General features: G+C 60.2%; 2 protein-coding genes across 2 annotated transcripts in view; one reads left to right on the forward strand and one right to left on the reverse strand.

Moving 5' to 3' along the window:
• PIK3R3 (phosphoinositide-3-kinase regulatory subunit 3) overlaps positions 1-2,507 on the reverse strand; it is a 77,847-nt gene extending 75,340 nt beyond the window's left edge. Inside the window, exons 1-2 of the mRNA XM_059477759.1 lie at positions 2,392-2,507; positions 1,169-1,826 (exon numbers count right to left, since the gene is read on the reverse strand). Coding sequence (XP_059333742.1) covers positions 1,169-1,484 — 316 coding nt within the window. The 5' untranslated portion in view covers positions 1,485-1,826; positions 2,392-2,507. The remainder of the gene's footprint in view (positions 1-1,168; positions 1,827-2,391) is intronic.
• A 5,692-nt stretch (positions 2,508-8,199) lies between these two features.
• TSPAN1 (tetraspanin 1) lies at positions 8,200-12,685 on the forward strand. Its single transcript, XM_059478516.1, has 8 exons — positions 8,200-8,246; positions 8,363-8,427; positions 9,425-9,631; positions 10,014-10,088; positions 10,783-10,881; positions 11,236-11,373; positions 11,837-11,920; positions 12,150-12,685. Exons 2-8 carry the CDS (start codon positions 8,371-8,373, stop codon positions 12,201-12,203), a joined length of 714 nt encoding a protein of 237 aa, XP_059334499.1. The 5' UTR covers positions 8,200-8,246; positions 8,363-8,370; the 3' UTR covers positions 12,204-12,685.
• The last annotated feature ends 2,826 nt before the right edge of the window (positions 12,686-15,511 follow it).

The raw sequence follows: 15,511 nt of genomic DNA on the forward strand, positions 1-15,511 counted from the left end.
GAGCTGCATGGCAACCCCACACGTGGACATGGATGGTGCTCAGCCCAGGAGCCAGGTGGTCTCCCATCAAATCACAGTGACAAGAGGGTCCTGAACCCTCTTTTGGAGGGAGACAGGCTCCTCATCAGTGAGTGCCCCTCTAAACCCAGACCCAGCAGCACAGGGGCTGCTGCTTTGGTCACCACACTGGTCCCAGACTGGCCAGGAGGGTGTCTGGGGTGCCAGACCAGCAGCTGGGCAGGTTCTTCTGCCACGGCTGAAGGCGATGCCGCTCTCCCATCCCCAGGCCAGCACCGACAGCCATTTCTGCTCCATCCATCCCGAGCAGGGGAGCACCATGGCTTTGACTGGGGTCACTGGCATGTGCCTGGCTGGAATGGGGCATTCTTACTTTGATTTTATTTTTTTTAGCTCATGTACACTGTGGAACTGCTGTGAAATCCCCCCTGGCCCCAACACACTTGGCCACGGAGAGTGGCGAGGGCAGAGCCGGCTGTACGAGCTGGGCAGATCCGGGCAGAGAAATGGCTGCAGGCCCTTGTGCCAGGAAAGGTCCTGCCAAGTGTCCCCCCAGGGCTCTGCTGCAGCCCCCAGGGACACAGGAGCCCCCCAGGGACTCAGCACAGTGCTTGCCAGGATTGTCCCTTGCCCCAGCTTGCACAAAGTGACAGTGAGGCTGGAGCTGGCCCAGGGCCAGCACTTGCCCGGGCACTGAGAGCAGCCTGAATCAGGTGCCGCAGTGGTGGGGAGAGGAGCGCTTGGAGAAAAGGTCCCTGGAGACCACCATGGGGCTTTCTGCTCCTCTCTGAGGGGTCAAAGAGGCCTTGCATCTTCTCCTGCGCTCTCATGGATGTGCATCCCCTTGGACACTCCATGCCAGCACGGCAGCCAGCCTGGGATGCTGGTGAGGAGCCATCCCTGCAGCATGTTTAGCTGTGGGGTAGCAACACTCTGGGCATCCCCTGGCCTTCCTGAGGCTGCCTCCATACACCAGGGCAGATAATTCCCAGCACAACTTCTTTTCCTGGGGCTGGATCCCCATCCCGAGCGTGGTTTCCCACCAAGCCACCTCAGCTGCAGGGATCCACCCCACTCCACACCACCCTCACCATGAGGTGAGGTGACACCCACCCGTGGGCTCCCATCGTGCCGCTCCCCTCACACTCACCCCAGGGCGCGGGGGTCCCCGCGGGCGGCAGGGGCAGCGGCCGCGGCCGGGCCTTGGCGGCGCTGGCGGCGATGCGGGCGGGACCCAGGTACTCCACGTAGGTGCCGGGGAAGTCTCCGCGCTCCTTGGTGCGCTCGTTGACGCCGTGCAGCCACCCCTGGGGGTTGCGCTCGTCCCCGTCCTTGTAGTTGGGGCTGCTGAGCAGCCCGGCCCTGCTGACGGTCAGCACATCCCCGGGGCACAGCGCCAGGTCCTCCTCGCGGTCCTTCTGGTACTCGTAGAGGGCCCGGTACTGCAGCCCGTCCGAGGAGGCCATGGCGGGCTCACAGCAGGCCCGGCCCGCCGGGCATCGGGGCCGCTCGGGGCAGCTGCGGCCGGGCTGGGGCACTGTGGGGCTGGGAGTGCTCCCTGCCCTGCACACACACGGGGAGAACCTCGCTGGTGGCAAATCTGCGGGATGGAGAGCGGCTGCTGACCCTGCCAGCCCAGAACTGCTGTGGGGCCTCACCAGCGCCTGGGACTCAAGGCTCAGGTGAGGGCAAGGAGCTGTTTCTTCACCGGGAGGGAGGGAAGGAGCGAACGAGGCTCTTGGGGGTGAGGGGAAATCGGGGTCCTCGTTAGCCTGGCTTCATCCGCACCGTGCTGGGGACATCCCTCCCTGCCAACAAGAGAAAGGCAGCGCGTTAGTGACCGAAGCCGTGCCCTGGCCCGTCCCCCATGCCCGGCTCCCGGCGCAGGGAGAGCCCCGCGGCTCCCTCGGCTCCCGCTTCCCGGGGAGCTCCCGCCAGCAGGGCTCGGCCACTGCACGCAGGGAAAGTACCGGCAAGAGTCTGGAAAGTAGGGCAAGAGATCACGCCACGGGTTTTTAAAATAGACATATGTGCTGAGAAACCTCCTGCCGCACGCAGCTCCCCTCCGGCAGCTCCAGCCTGGCACTGCTGCACGGAGCTGGCAAATGAAGATGTAGATTTTTCATATGGGTTTGGTTTGGGGTTTTTTTCCTTTTTTTTTTTTTTTTTAATATTTTTTGGTGCATTTTTATGTATTCCTCCAAGAGTGACATCATCCCTGGGGGGAAAGACTGTGCTGCTGCCGCCCCACTGTCCCCCAGCTTCCAGCAGGACCCCGCGGAAGAGGGATGGAGGGATGATGAGCAGCAGCCGTCTGTCTGTCCAGCCATCCACCCGCCTCCCAGAGCCCTCCCGCCGCCCCTCCAGCCTTACCGGGCGCGGTGGCTCCAGCGGCGGGAGCGGAGAGCGGGAGCGGAGCGGAGCCGGCTCCCGGCCCCGCCGAGCCGCGCTCCGGCGGTGATGTCAGCGTCCCTCCTCCTCCTCCTCCTCCCGCTCGGTAGCCGGGTGGCCCCCCCGCCGCAGCGCGTCGGGGGGCGGGGGGCACCCGGCTACCGAGCAGGAGGAGGGAGAATTGTAGGAGTAGGTGGATGACTTCATTCCCAGATGCAGCAGCTCTGCTCCCAAATTGCATCCTCTGTAGGATGGAGATCTCCCGTCTGTGGGTCTCCATCCATCCTCAGGGGTGCTAAAGGACAGGAGGGGACCAGCACCCCATGGACACCCCCCTGATGCCAGGCAGATCTCCCTGTGCACCCACACAGAACCCCATTCCTTAACCAGGCTGAAAAACACGCACAGGACAGGCAGGAGACGTCATGGAGAATCCCAGCTCAGGGATGCTCTGGTTCCTCACTCTCCTCCTGAGCTTGGACAAGCTATCCCAGTGTTTGTCTGTCTGTGAGGCACAGGGAGATGGATGTGATGTTCCCAACGGCTTGCTTTGGTTGTTGTTCTTTTTTTTTCCCCCCTAAATCCTTGTTTCTCATGCTGACTTCTCTGAAATGGTTGTGGCTCCTTGTCTTTGCTGCAGGTTGGACATCCTAAAAATAGATGGTACCTAAAACACGGGCTCTGGGAAATGCACGCTGGCTGAATGCAAGCCACTGCAGGCAGCAGTGCAGGGGTGGCACGAAGTCCAAGGAGGAACACCAGGTTCTGGGAAAACTGAGGAAGCAGACTCAGAGGCCAGCAGAGCAGTGCAGGAGATGTGTGACTCTTCTCATCCATAATTTCAGCAACTCCCCTTCCTTTCCCTGTAGTGCACAGCTGATGGTGCAAGGCAGCAGCATCCTGGGGGATTCCTCCTCAGCTGCCCTTCCTTGGGCAGCACACAGCCCCAGTGCCCCATTCTCCAGCTGGATCCAGCCCACCTGATGGTCCTTGGGGATAAAAAGGGATTTTTCTCTCCCTCGTTTCATTTCTGCTGTCACAATGCTGCTGTCACTGCTGGTGGGATTGGGTCAGAGGGGGCTGTGAACAGCCAGATGCTGCCCTCCCCACAGTCCTGCTTCCCCAGTCATGATCCCTGTGCCCCACCAGGGGTGAAGAGGTTTTGCTGGGTGTCTGGAGCCCTGCCTGGCCTCCCCAGTGTGTCCCCAGGGCTGTGCAGTCAGCCAGGCTGAGCAGAGGGCCAGTGGTGCTCTGGGGGCTGCCTGGGGAAAGGCAGGGAGGTTTTTCCCTCCTGGGCCAGGATGGGAGCTGGGGAGGCTGGTGGGCACATCCCCACCGGTGTCACATCCATCCTGTCCCAGGAGCCATCCCATACACAGCCAGGAATCAGCACAGCCCTGCAGCTCAGGGCAGGGGAGCAGCCTGGCATGAACCCCTCATCTCCCCTTCCCAGGCTGCTGATAGGATCCCTCCTGCCCCAGGGCAGGTATCTCAAGAGAGAGATAATTTCAAGAGAGGCTCCTGCCTTCCTTAGCAGACATCTGTCTTTCCAAACGAAGACAATCTCTCCCCCCTGATGCATCCTTGAGGTCCCCAAACACAGAGGTACCATTTCCTGCTGGGGCCAAGTTCCACTGCCCCCAACCGTGCAGTGGTTGTGTGGGGCTGAGCATCACCCCAGCTCTCAGTGGCTGGCTCCTGTCCCCAGAACCCCCAGAGCAGCCCTGACACCCCATTCCAGCTGCTCTGCACCAGGATCATTCCCAGAACTCTGCACCCTGCCCTCACCCTGTGTCCCCCCTACCTGCTTAATTTAAACCCCCTCACCACTCCAGCCCAGGGTGGGCACATCCCCCAGGGTGGGCAGAGGGCCCTCAGGAGCACCCTGTGAAGGCTGCAAGAGGTGCTCCAGACCTTCTCTGCTATTGATTGAGCCAGAGGAGCTGCTGGTCAGGCCTTGATTAATCCACCCTCGCTGGATTAATAAGCAGCACTCATGCAATGAGAGTTTTGCCGAGGCTTGCCTGGCCTTGGCTGCTCTGTGGAGAGCAGGAGGAGCTGTCCTTGCTCCCTGCAGCCCACAGCTCCCTTCAGGCCCCCTTTGCTCCCAGTCTGGGCAGCCTGGGATGGCTCTGTGGGGAGGAGAGTGATGTGTCCCCACTGGGGTCCCCATGACCTTCTGCAGCTTCTCTCCTCCCCTGCCTGGAGGTGGTGGGAGCATCTCCAGGGAATGCTCAGCTCACCTTGGCTGCCTGTCCTGGCCTTTGCAGAGTGGCAGGGGTCCCACTGCTCCCCTCTTTGCTTTTGGGGGCTGCCATGCTCATGTCCAGGGCAGTTGGCCACATGGCTGTGAGTAAATAGAGCAGAAGTAGAGCTGTTAACATGCCCAGCTGCAGAAAGTGAGGTTGCAGAGTGGGCTGAGCCCTTCCCAGCCAGAAAAAACGTAGAGCAAAGGTTTTTTATTTCCTTTGACATTTCAGAGGTGGCTTTTTTGGTATCACCACTGTTTCCTCAATTCGGAATGGGCCTTGCTTTGCTTTCTCTTTAGGAGCAGGAAAACTCCATGAATCTTGGTTTTCTTCCCAAGTGCCCAGAACTGAGCTATGTGGATTCTGGTTTAGGGAGAGCCTCTTCAAACAACCTCCCAGTGTGGCATCCATGGACAACCTCTCACCACTTGCTCCAACACCCCAAACTGCCGGCTGGGCTGGGGCTACCCCAGCCTGGGGAGGCAGCACAAAACCCCAGGGGGACAGGGACAGGCTGGAGGGGCTGCTGGGGCTCTCTCCTGCCTCTCTGCAGGGCTGAAGCTTCACAGCAAGACAGCTGCCAGGAGCTGACCGATAGCTTTTAGGGTCAGATCAGACAAGGGCCCCCTTTTAGGAGGGGATGCTGGCAGCGCACCCCAGCCTGGGGACACGGTGCCACCTCAATGTCACCTCTCTGGACAGCAGGAGCGGGGCTGGGCCGGGTCCCACACCCGACCTGGGTGGGAGCAGGAAGCTCCAGCACCCTCCAGCCCCGGACACCGTGTCTGGCGGGCCGGCACAGCCGCAGCAGCCCCCGAGCGGCGGCGCTCGCCCGGAGCTGTCCCGGGGTGACCCCTCCGCATCCCCGGCGCTGCAGCCGCCGATCGCGTGGCCCTGGGTAGGGAATGCAGGGGGATCTGCCGGCCTGGACACGCGTGGGGAACAAGGAGATGGGATCTGGGCTGGGGGGACAGGCGCGGGTGGAAGCCCAGCCCGGTGCAAAGGAGGGATGCTGCCATCGGGCCCCTCGTTGGTTATCAGCGCACGGCTGGGACAGCACCGCGATTAGCATCACATCATCATCCCTGTGAGACTCAGGGACAGATCCTCCCCTGAGGGACACGCACAGGGCAGGGAGGCACTGCTGGCACACACTGGCACTGCCCCTTTTCACCCCTGGGTTTACACCCCAGCCCCACTGGAGAGGTCGCAGCACCAGATGGGGCAGCTCCTGGTTTTGTGACTCCAGCCGTGGTTTTGCATAGCCACAGGAATGAGAGCGCTCCCCCGGAAGCGGGAGCTGCAGCCACAGGGAAATCGGTGTGGTCCCATTGCCTGGTCCCTCCCAGGGCGGGGGAATTGGGATTTCCCCAGCTCTCCAGCCAAAATGCTTTGACTCCTTTCGAGGCTGAGAACTGAAATATTTCAAGACATCAGAAACTTTTGGCTGATGCAGATGTTTATTTCTCTGCATCAGGAGGTGGGAAGTGATGAATTCAGCACAAATCTGCAACATTCAGTAACTTCCATCTGCAAGCCCAAAGTCGGGTTCATCGCTGGCACGTTGCCGTGTGTCTGTCCATCCTGACTGTCCTGGTGTCTGGGTGCTGGACAGACAGCTGGGTAGATGCTGCCAGCCCAAAACAGACATGGGAAAGCCCTTTGCAAGGGACTCACCTGGCTGGAGATATCCCAAAATGCTGTCAGTCACAGACCTGGCTGGTCTCCATGGCTGGTGATGCCTGGGGCATCTCACCCAGCGCTTTACCAGGAGGGAAACTGAGGCCACTTCCCTGCTCTGTGTCCCAGGGAAGCTGCTTGGGGGAGCTTTGCTGCCCTTGCCCTGGTGAGAGGCATCCCCAGGCTCCAGGGAGGGGATGCTGAGGATCCAGCTGGCCTGTGGGAGAGGATGGGGACACCAGGGAGACAGCGTGGCCTTGCTGGGCAGCAGGGACATGGGAATGTCACTGGACTCGTCCTTCTGTGGTCAGGTTGGGCCTTCCCAGAGAACCAGAAAATCCAGCCCTGGCTCCCTAATGGGGCTCAGGGGGGGATGCTGGGGAGCAGCTGAACCCCAGGCTGTGGCACCAGGCACTGGAGAAGGTGAGGGGAGCAGTCCATGGCTTGTCCTCGTTTTTCCCCTGTGGCTGGCAATTACTGGGAAGAACAGCAAATATTCATGTATTTGCCAAAACTTATTTTTGGGATGGGGGATTGTGTGGAGCAAAGAGGGCCAGGCTGGGATGGGGCAACTTTTGGGAGATATGAGAGGGGGTTTAGGAGCAGCTGTCCCCCTTTTGGGAGAGGAATGAAGGTTTGGTCCCAACTCTGAGCAGCTTCCTGGCAGAAAGGGCTGAGGCTACAGGCAGTGAGGGGGCGAGGGCCACAGCCCCCAGCTGCAGCGGGGGCTGTGCTCATGCCCAGGGTGCCTGGCAGGGTTAGAGGCTTCCCCCAAATACCACTGTGGTTTGGCTGGAGCCAATGGGGCTGACTTCATCCTGCTGAAATGTATCATTACAGCCAGGCAGGGAATGTGCTCTGGGGTTTTGGGGGAGCTGGGTGTGGGGTGGAGCGTGCTGAGCACACAGAGCCTGGTTTCCTGCAGGATGAGGTCTCCCCTGCCTCCTGCATCGCTCTGTGGTTTGATGACAAGTTGAAGGGACACGCTGTGGATTCTGGTGAGGGGACCAGCACCAGCTCCTGCCCCAAAGGAGCCCTTGGACGGTCAGGGACCACTGCCAGGGCCAGGCCTGGCGAGGCAGCATCCCCCTCTGGGCTGTGTGACCCTTGCAGTCCCCCTCTATGGGAAACCAGCCCTTTTTCAAAGCGTCTTTCCAAACAAAATCACTTTTGGCAGCCCTTAGGCAATGGCAGGTCTCCGCTGACTGCTCCAGTGCTGGCATCTGTCATGGCTGTCACTGTGTCACTGTCCTCTCCCGCCTCACCCTGTTGCGTCCCCGCCAGCAAAACTCCACCTGGCTGTGCATCATTGGGGACAGCCCGTGCAGCTTTGGGTTCTCCTTTGCAAAGCACTCGTGGGGCCGTTCCCCATTTGCCAGCTTCTCCTTTGGCCAAGGATATTGGAAATTTGGGGTTTGCAGAGACCCCTGCGGTGCTGAGGAGGGGGAGCAGCAGGTCACCCACAGAATCGGCCTGCGGGGATGGGGTGTCCCAGCAGAGAGAGGCCGGGGTGTGACCCCGTGAGTGCAGGGGTGCCCCAGCCGGGGATCTCCGGGCACGGTGCCCCAAGGACGGTGCCCAGGACGCGGCGCGGTGATCCCGCACGGCTGCGGGGACAGGCAGGGCTCAGACCCCGCCGGGTGGAGCTGGCCCCGCTGTCCCCTGGCAGTGTCCCCACGGCAGCAGGGACCCCGCGGGGAGCCGGAGTGTCCCGGGGAGGCGGCAGAGGGCAGCAGGGCTCCGGTGCCGCGGCCCCGGGGTGGCCCCGGCGGGGCGGGGGGCGCGGGCGGCGGGGGCGGCCCCGGGCGCGCCCCGTTAAAAGGCGGCACCGGCGGGGCGGGGGAGGCACAGCGGGCTGGGCAGGACGGGACGGGACGGGACGGACGCTGGGATCTGCTCTCCCCTCAGGTAAGTTGTGTCTGTCCCTCCCCGCCCGTGGGGAGCCCCTGGAGGGGCGCTGGGCTCTGGGGAGCAGCGGCTGCGCTGGGCGGGGGCTCCCCCGGTAACCTCTCTGCTCTCCGTAGGTGCAAAGATGGGGTGCTTCACCTTTATCAAGGTCATGATGATCCTCTTCAACCTGGCCATCTTCGTAAGTGCGCCGTAAGGGGGCTGGGGTCTGCGGGAGGGGTCCTGGGGAGCCCCCGGAGCTGGGTGTGGGTGGGTCTGGGTCTGGCTGTGCTCCCCTGCCCCTCCGGACTCCTTTCTGCGGGCCATGGGGTGCAGAGTGGGGGCAGGTGGGGGCTGCCGAGCCCAGCGGGCTGTGCCGTGCTCCGGGGACAGTGGCTGTTGCATCAGCTGCCCCCGTCCCTCGCTGTGTGAAGCTCGGCAAGGTGCTGATGCCCCAGAGCAGTGGGTTTGCTGCATTCCTGCCTAGGGGTTCTGCCTCTGTACGGGAGCAGCCCCGTGTGTGGCTGTGGCTTTGGGATCCCTGGATGTCGGGAATTCGGAGCACTGAAGGCTCTGCTCCCACCGGGGCAAAGGGAGTGGAGCCGGCAGGAGCTGCCCTGGCCCTGCAGGAGCCACCTGGAAGGGGCTGTGGTAGGACACAGCCTTGGCAAAGAGGGAGTGTAGAACCTCCCGGCTCGCTCTGCTGAAACACCCCCTCTGTAAAGCCCCTGCCAGGATTTGAGTGTGGTGGGGAAGGTCGAGGGGGCAGAGGGGAGGGCTGGCACAGGCTGCAGGCAGCCCAGAGCTGACCTTGCCCAGGAGTACACGACTGACTGGGGCCAGGGGCTGCTCAGCTTCTCCCCTGGGTGGGCAGGCAGCCGCCCTGCATGGAGGAGCTCGTGGCAGTGGGATGGTGGCCAGAGCCTGAGCTGGCCCTGTGGGATCGTGGTGGCACTGCTGGCTTGGCTGTTCCACTGCTGGCACTGAAACCCCTCAGCTGTGACACTGCCCAGGGGAGGTGCTGGTGGTGTTCCAGGGTGCTGACCCATCTGGCAGTGCCCTGAGCTGCCTGCAGTGCCACAGAATCTTGCTTTGGTGTGGTGAAAAACTGCCAAGGGGAGAAACACCTGTGCCAGGGCTTTGCCCAGTTATCAAATCTCGTGCCTACCTGGAAGCTGACATTGCCTTTCTCCTCCCAGCTCAGTGGTGGGACCCTCCTGGGAGTTGGCATCTGGGTCAAAGTGGACGGAGAGTCATTCCTGAAAATATTTGGGACGCTGTCCTCCAGCATCCTGCAGGTTGTGAATGTGGCCTATCTCCTCATTGTCATTGGTGCCATCCTGCTGGTCATCGGCTTCCTCGGGTGCTACGGTGCCCAGAAGGAGAGCAAATGTCTCCTGATGATGGTATGGACCTGGCTGACCTCCTTATCAACCTCATCTGAGCTGGGTCTGTGGTGGGGGAGCCTGATGGGCAGATTTCTCTGGGGATGTTTCCATGTGGTGGCAGTCTGGGTGGCCCTTGGAAAGGCAGTGCTGGACTCAGTCTGCCCCAGAAAGGGTGAGAGGAGGCAGGAGGGTGTGCTGAGTTGAGGTCCCTCTCTTGGAGAGTGTCCAGAGAGCCCAGCCCCTTGCAGGTGGAGGGCTGGAGGACCCCAGGGTTGTGCTGCTCCTGCCCAGGAGCAGAGCTGAGGACAGTGGGGCTGGAGCCCTGGGGAGGCAGGTGGGTTCCAGGGGCTCCTGAGGATTCTGGCTGTGGTTTGACCTCCCTCCCCTTGCTGTGTCCTAGTTCTTCTCAGTGGTGCTGATCATCTTCATTGCTGAAGTTGCTGCTGCCGTGGTGGCTCTGGTCTTCACAGGTCTTGTGAGTGCAATCCCTGAGTCTTGGGCTGGGCTGATCTGGGACATGTCCTGCCCCTTGGGAAAACAGGAGCCATGGGCTGGCCGTGCTGCCCATGGGTGTGGCTGCTCAGGGTGGTCAGTGCTGCAGGAGGAAGGGATGTTGGTCACTGCTGCCACCAGCTATGTGGGCAGGGTGGAGGGGCCTGAGGGTGGTGGCAGCAGGGTTCCTGTTCTACCATAACCCCCATATTTTTAGGACAAGTTTTGCCCACTTTCTGTCAAGCCCCTCAGTCCTGAACCAGCTCAGGCCTGACACGTCCCTGCCTCTGAGGGTAGGAGCCACTGGAGGAGGAAGTTCCTATTGCCTCATGCTGAGCAAACTCACCCCATTATTAGGCACCTGAGAAACCACCTGGGGAGAAAGGTGACTGCCTCATTAGGCACTGGAGAAGTCAGCCACAGGGCAAACTCATTCCTGGCTCCCTCACTTAACACTGCTTATCAGATGACTCAGGGCATAAATGACCTTGTGCCATAAAGCTCTGCTTGGTGGGGAGGAGGAAAACTCTCTGTGGGTCAAACGGCCGTGGTGTGACTGCTGGCCATGCTGGGTCTTTTTGGTCTCCTCTCCATAGGCTGAGACCAGTATGGGGGTGCTCAGCCCTGTGGTGCTCCCCAGGACCTTCTCTGATGGTGTTTTCCTGCCCTTTCTTCAGGCAGAGACGTTACTGACAGGGCTGGTGACCCCACTGCTGAAGGAGAAGTATGGGGCGGATGACGCATTCACACAGATCTGGAATATCACCATGACAGAGGTGTGCTGAGCCCTGTGGGTCTCACCTGAGGGTTGGGATCCTCCCAACTTGGGTTCAGGTGGTGCACGTCTGGGTGGGACAATGAGAGGGAAGTGGGGACACATCACAGTCCTGGATGTGCTGAGCTGTCACCACCTCCTCGATTCCCCAGGCTCCTGGGAGCTGCCTGCTTGGGGCTGGTGGGGTGGGAGCTGTGTGTGATGGTGTGTGGGGCAAAACCCTGCTGCCAGGGTGATACTGAGCAGGGTGGAGCTGGGTGACCCCTCCATGAGCCAGTGGGGTCCAGATGGTGTCAGAGCATGGAGGGAGACCTGAAGGATGCTCTTCCCATCCCTTCCTCTCTGTCCCTCTTAGGTTCACTGCTGTGGCCTGAATAACTACACAGACTTCAACAACTCCTACTATTTTGATACGCACCACGGCTACCCCAGGCAGTGCTGTGACATGCAGGAACCCTGCAACAGCACCATGGCTGCAGAAATGGCTGTCCAGGTATGGGTGTGCTGCTGGCAGAGCCTGGCTTGGGGTGTGCCTGGGCATGGGGAGGGAGACCTGTCCTGTAGCTCCAGGCCCAGCTCTGCACATGGTGGTCCCACAGGCTTTCAGTTCTGGGGGGAAGCTGTGGTGGCCTTGGCTTGTCCCTGCTAGAAACAAGTAAAGCTGTTATGTTGTTCTGGTCCTAAAGGGAATAGGGTGGCATTCTTGATGCTGGCATGAACCCAGGCACCACTCTGCCTTTTTGGGTGATTTTCCTTCTTCTTCCCTTCCTTTCCTTGCTCCTCACCCAATATTTGGTCTGAGAAGTGGCCGAGTTGCCCCTGTAGCCTCAGACCTTCCCCATGGCAGTTTGCTCTGGGTTGGAGAAGCAGTCCCTCCCTTCCTGGGGGATGCTGTGCCCTGGCAGTTGGGCTATCACCACTCTTGCCATCCTCACCCGTGTGGTTGCCCCGTGCAGGGCTGTTTCAAGCAGATCCTGGAAGAAATCAGGACCAACGCAGGGGTGGCGGGCGGCGTGGCAGCCGGCATCGCTGCCTTGGAGGTGAGTGCCTGAGCCCTGCTCTGCTGCTCTCCTTGTGCCTGGAGGAGGGGCTGGGCCAGCCTGGGGGCCCCGGGGGCTGGTGCAGCTCCAGATACTGAGCCTTCTTCCCTGGGCACGTCCAGCCCTCCCCTGGTGCCCTGGGCATGGTGGGCTGTGCCCCAAAGCCCTGCTGGGAAGGGGAGGGAGGCTGCACATCTAAGGGGGCTGATTTACACCTTGCCACCCCCAGATTGCAGCCATGGCCGTCTCCATGTACCTGTACTGCCGGCTGGATGAGAAGTGACCCCCTGAGGCAGGAGGATGAGCTGCCACCCCCCCATGCTGGGGTGCACCTGTGATGTGCCATGCTCTCAGGGGGACCCCATCCCTCCCCGGGTATGATGCTCTCCTGTGCACTGTGATTTGTAGCTGTATTTTGATCTACTGAGCTGGGATCTGTAGAGTTTGTGTATATTTTTGTACTGATATAGCATACAGAGCCTGTACATAGAGATTTGGGGTGTTTTTTGATTGGGGGGGGTGGGTGTTGGGAGAAGCTGCTTGGTCTGTTTGGCTGATGCCTGCAGGAAGTAAAGCAGCACAGGGGCTGTTCAGGGCTGCTGATCTGGCAATGGCACAGTGATGCCCTTCCCTGGCATGGAGACAGTCCTGGTGGTCCCTGGCTCTGCAGGGGCTGAGGCTGCCCTGTTCCCTGTGCCATTTTGTGCCTGAGCCCCTCTCCCTGCTGTAAAGAAATGCAAATAAATTTTTCATCTTGGATACAAATTGTTTTCTGGAGTTGATCTTGGTGCTGCCTTTATTAAAGACCCTCTGCTGGGTTGGGGGTGCAGGGGTGAGGGCTGCCTCACCTCCCTCTCCATTCCCTTCCCTGTCCTTGCAGGCAGCATAGCCTTGCCCATAGCCTCCCTGCCCTCCTTGCCTGTGGCTCCCCACCTGTTCAAGTGCTTGGAAACAGAGCAGCCTTGTGTTTGCACAACAGACAGGGTGCGGGGAGGACACCAACCTTACAGACCCTGCCCTCTGCAACAGCCACTGCTTGCTCACAGCACCCAGCCAGGCACTGAGCAGCAGCTTGGCTTGAAAGGCAGGGCTGGCTGGGGGGCTCCTGTGTCCCCCATCAGCTGCAGGAACCCGGAATGGGGTGGTGGAGAGGTGGGGGTGGCAGGATCCATCCCTCTGAACATCTCCACCCCAGTGCTGTTCTGCACTGCCTGTGTCTGATGCACCTGCCCTCCCTCTGTGTGTGGGGATGTGGGAGGTGTGGGTGGGCTTGGGGGGTTTCCAGACACCTTTACTACTCTTCCCTCTCTGCCTCAGTTTCCCCATTGCAAAAGCACAGCTGGGGTGGTGCTCCCAAGGGCTCCTTCACCCTGTTTTTGCCATGGCTGTGGGGCAGAGCACCAGGACTGTGGGGTAGGGAGGTGAAGGATGGGTGGTGGCAGGAGGCCAGTGTGCACACAGCCTCCCCAGCCCTGCCTCCCTCTGTGCCTGCTGTGGCACCCCCTATCAGCTCCTGCCCGGTACGAGGCTGCACCGAGCACTGCCGTGGTCTGGCATCTCCCTGGTGCCATCCAGTTCCTGTCACAGGGACACTGGGACAGGCATGGCACCCACTCCCCACACTGGGTCACTTAGCCCTGAGGAGAGGGCATTTGGCCCTGCCCCGTGGCAGGGTGTGGGGGAAGCTGTGAGAAAACAGCCTTGTCTTTCCCGGACAGGTGAATAAGTAGGTCCCAGTTCTACCATAAACTGGTGCCACCTCATGGGTGGTGTCAGGGCTTTTATGCCTCTTATCCCTCTCCAAGGATGCAGAAGCTGCCAGGAAGCCATTCCTGGAGGTGTTGTGGTGCCCAGGAACCAGTTGGCACAGAGCTGGGCACACCTGGATGTGCCCTGCTCTGCCCCTGCTTTTGGGATGCCCTGCAGAGCTGGCTCCTGGCACACACCCTCTCACCATCACCCCGTGGGGTGGAGCAGGCTCAGGGTTGAAACTGCTGCTTCCACCTTTGCAGCTCCTCCTAGCCAGGGGTTTCCATGGGTCAGAACAGGCTGTTTCTGTGGAACTGAGTTTTGTAAATAGCCCTGCAACCACTGGCTTGGTCCCTCCCTTCCACCTGCTGGGAAAACTTGCAGGACCAGTTTCTCCTCGCGGATGCGGATGCAATTCCTCCCAATTGCCCTCCGCGGCTCTTGGCTGCCCCGGCAGCCAAAATCAGAGCAGTGAGGGGTAAACTGGACTGGCAGAGCCTCCCTGTGCTCCCACTGCGCCCCTGCCCTCCACTTCCACTGCCCAAGCACTGCCACAGCCCTTGGGCTCTCCAAGGAGATCCCGTTCCAGCTGCTCCCCCACAAGCCCTGTGGCACATCCCAGCCCACCACCCACCCCACCAGCTCATGTGGGTGCCACCAGGCACCTCTGCATTTTACATCACTTAGAGCTGTTCAGTTCTCACTGACTGGCACTCTGGGGCAAACAGAAACTGTCAGCACAAGGCCAAAAGGTCCCTGAGGGATTATGGTGGCAAACAGAAACTTCCTTTTTGCCCCTGGATAGATGGCAGGAGATGGCTTGAGAACCTGGCACATTGGGTGTGTGCCAAAGTGGGGGTTCTTGTTTTCCACCTGGGATACAGGGTGAGGGAAGGCAGGAGGGCAAAGTCTCCCTGCAGGGACCTTGGGCAAGCAGCCAGTGCCATGATGGGAGCTGCACAGAGATGAAAATTCCCGGAGATTTGCAGGGTGCAATCTCCACCGGCATTACTTGCCCCAGGGCACAGCAGGTGAAACCCTGCGTGGTGCAGGCGCCTGTGCTGGCAGGGAGTGGGCAGTGATCGGAAATTTAGGAAAGGAGCCGCCCCCTCCTTCCTGGGAATTATCATCGATGGGAACAGGTACACGAAAAGAAGAAGGAGCTGCACCTCTTTGAGTTTGTGCTAATAAAGGGGGTAATAAGAAGCTAAAGCAAACTCATCCAGCATTAGTTGCCAAGGAGTGCCTGCTGTGGGGAATTACCCCTGTAAAAGCTGGGACAGGATGTTCCCAGACTGGGGAGAAGAGGATATCTTTGAAGGGCTCACTCAGGCTGGTCCTGGGGAAGAAGTGAGGCAATGCACACTTTCCCTGGCACAGACTGCCTGCCTGACTCCCTTCACCTCAGAGATAAACCGTCCTTATTGCCAGCCTGACCCCAGCAGTGCTTTCTAGGCAGCTCCCTGCCCTAATCATTTAGTGGGGATATCAGAGGAGGCAATGCAAGCAAGGGCTGTTCAACAGGCAGCAGGCAGGAGCTGCCACTGAACTGTGTGTTAATCATTAATGCTGCACCGGGCAGGGACGGCACAACAACCGTCACAGCAATCCTGGCACCCAGTTGAAGATTAATTTGCCACCTACCTTAAATGTGGGAACAGGAGGTGGAAGCCCTGTGTCTGCAGGCACAGCAGGGAACAGCGACAGGAATGGGCTGGATGCAGGGAAAGGACCCCCCTCAAAGCTGGGAACAAGGGGAGAAGCCAAGCAGAGTCCCTTACTGGGAGCACTTTGGGCATCTTGTCATTTATGAATGCTTTATTCATAAATGCTTTTGGCATT

The sequence above is a fragment of the Ammospiza nelsoni genome, chromosome 9 (assembly GCF_027579445.1).
Source record: "Ammospiza nelsoni isolate bAmmNel1 chromosome 9, bAmmNel1.pri, whole genome shotgun sequence".
Taxonomy (NCBI): domain Eukaryota; kingdom Metazoa; phylum Chordata; class Aves; order Passeriformes; family Passerellidae; genus Ammospiza; species Ammospiza nelsoni.

Coding starts and splice junctions, on each gene's coding strand:
- TSPAN1 (XM_059478516.1), top strand. CDS start 8,371: ATGGGGTGCTTCACCTTTATCAAGGTCATGATGATCCTCTTCAACCTG. Junction 8,428..9,424: donor TCTTCAACCTGGCCATCTTC/GTAAGTGCGCCG, acceptor TTCTCCTCCCAG/CTCAGTGGTGGGACCCTCCT. Junction 9,632..10,013: donor GCAAATGTCTCCTGATGATG/GTATGGACCTGG, acceptor GCTGTGTCCTAG/TTCTTCTCAGTGGTGCTGAT.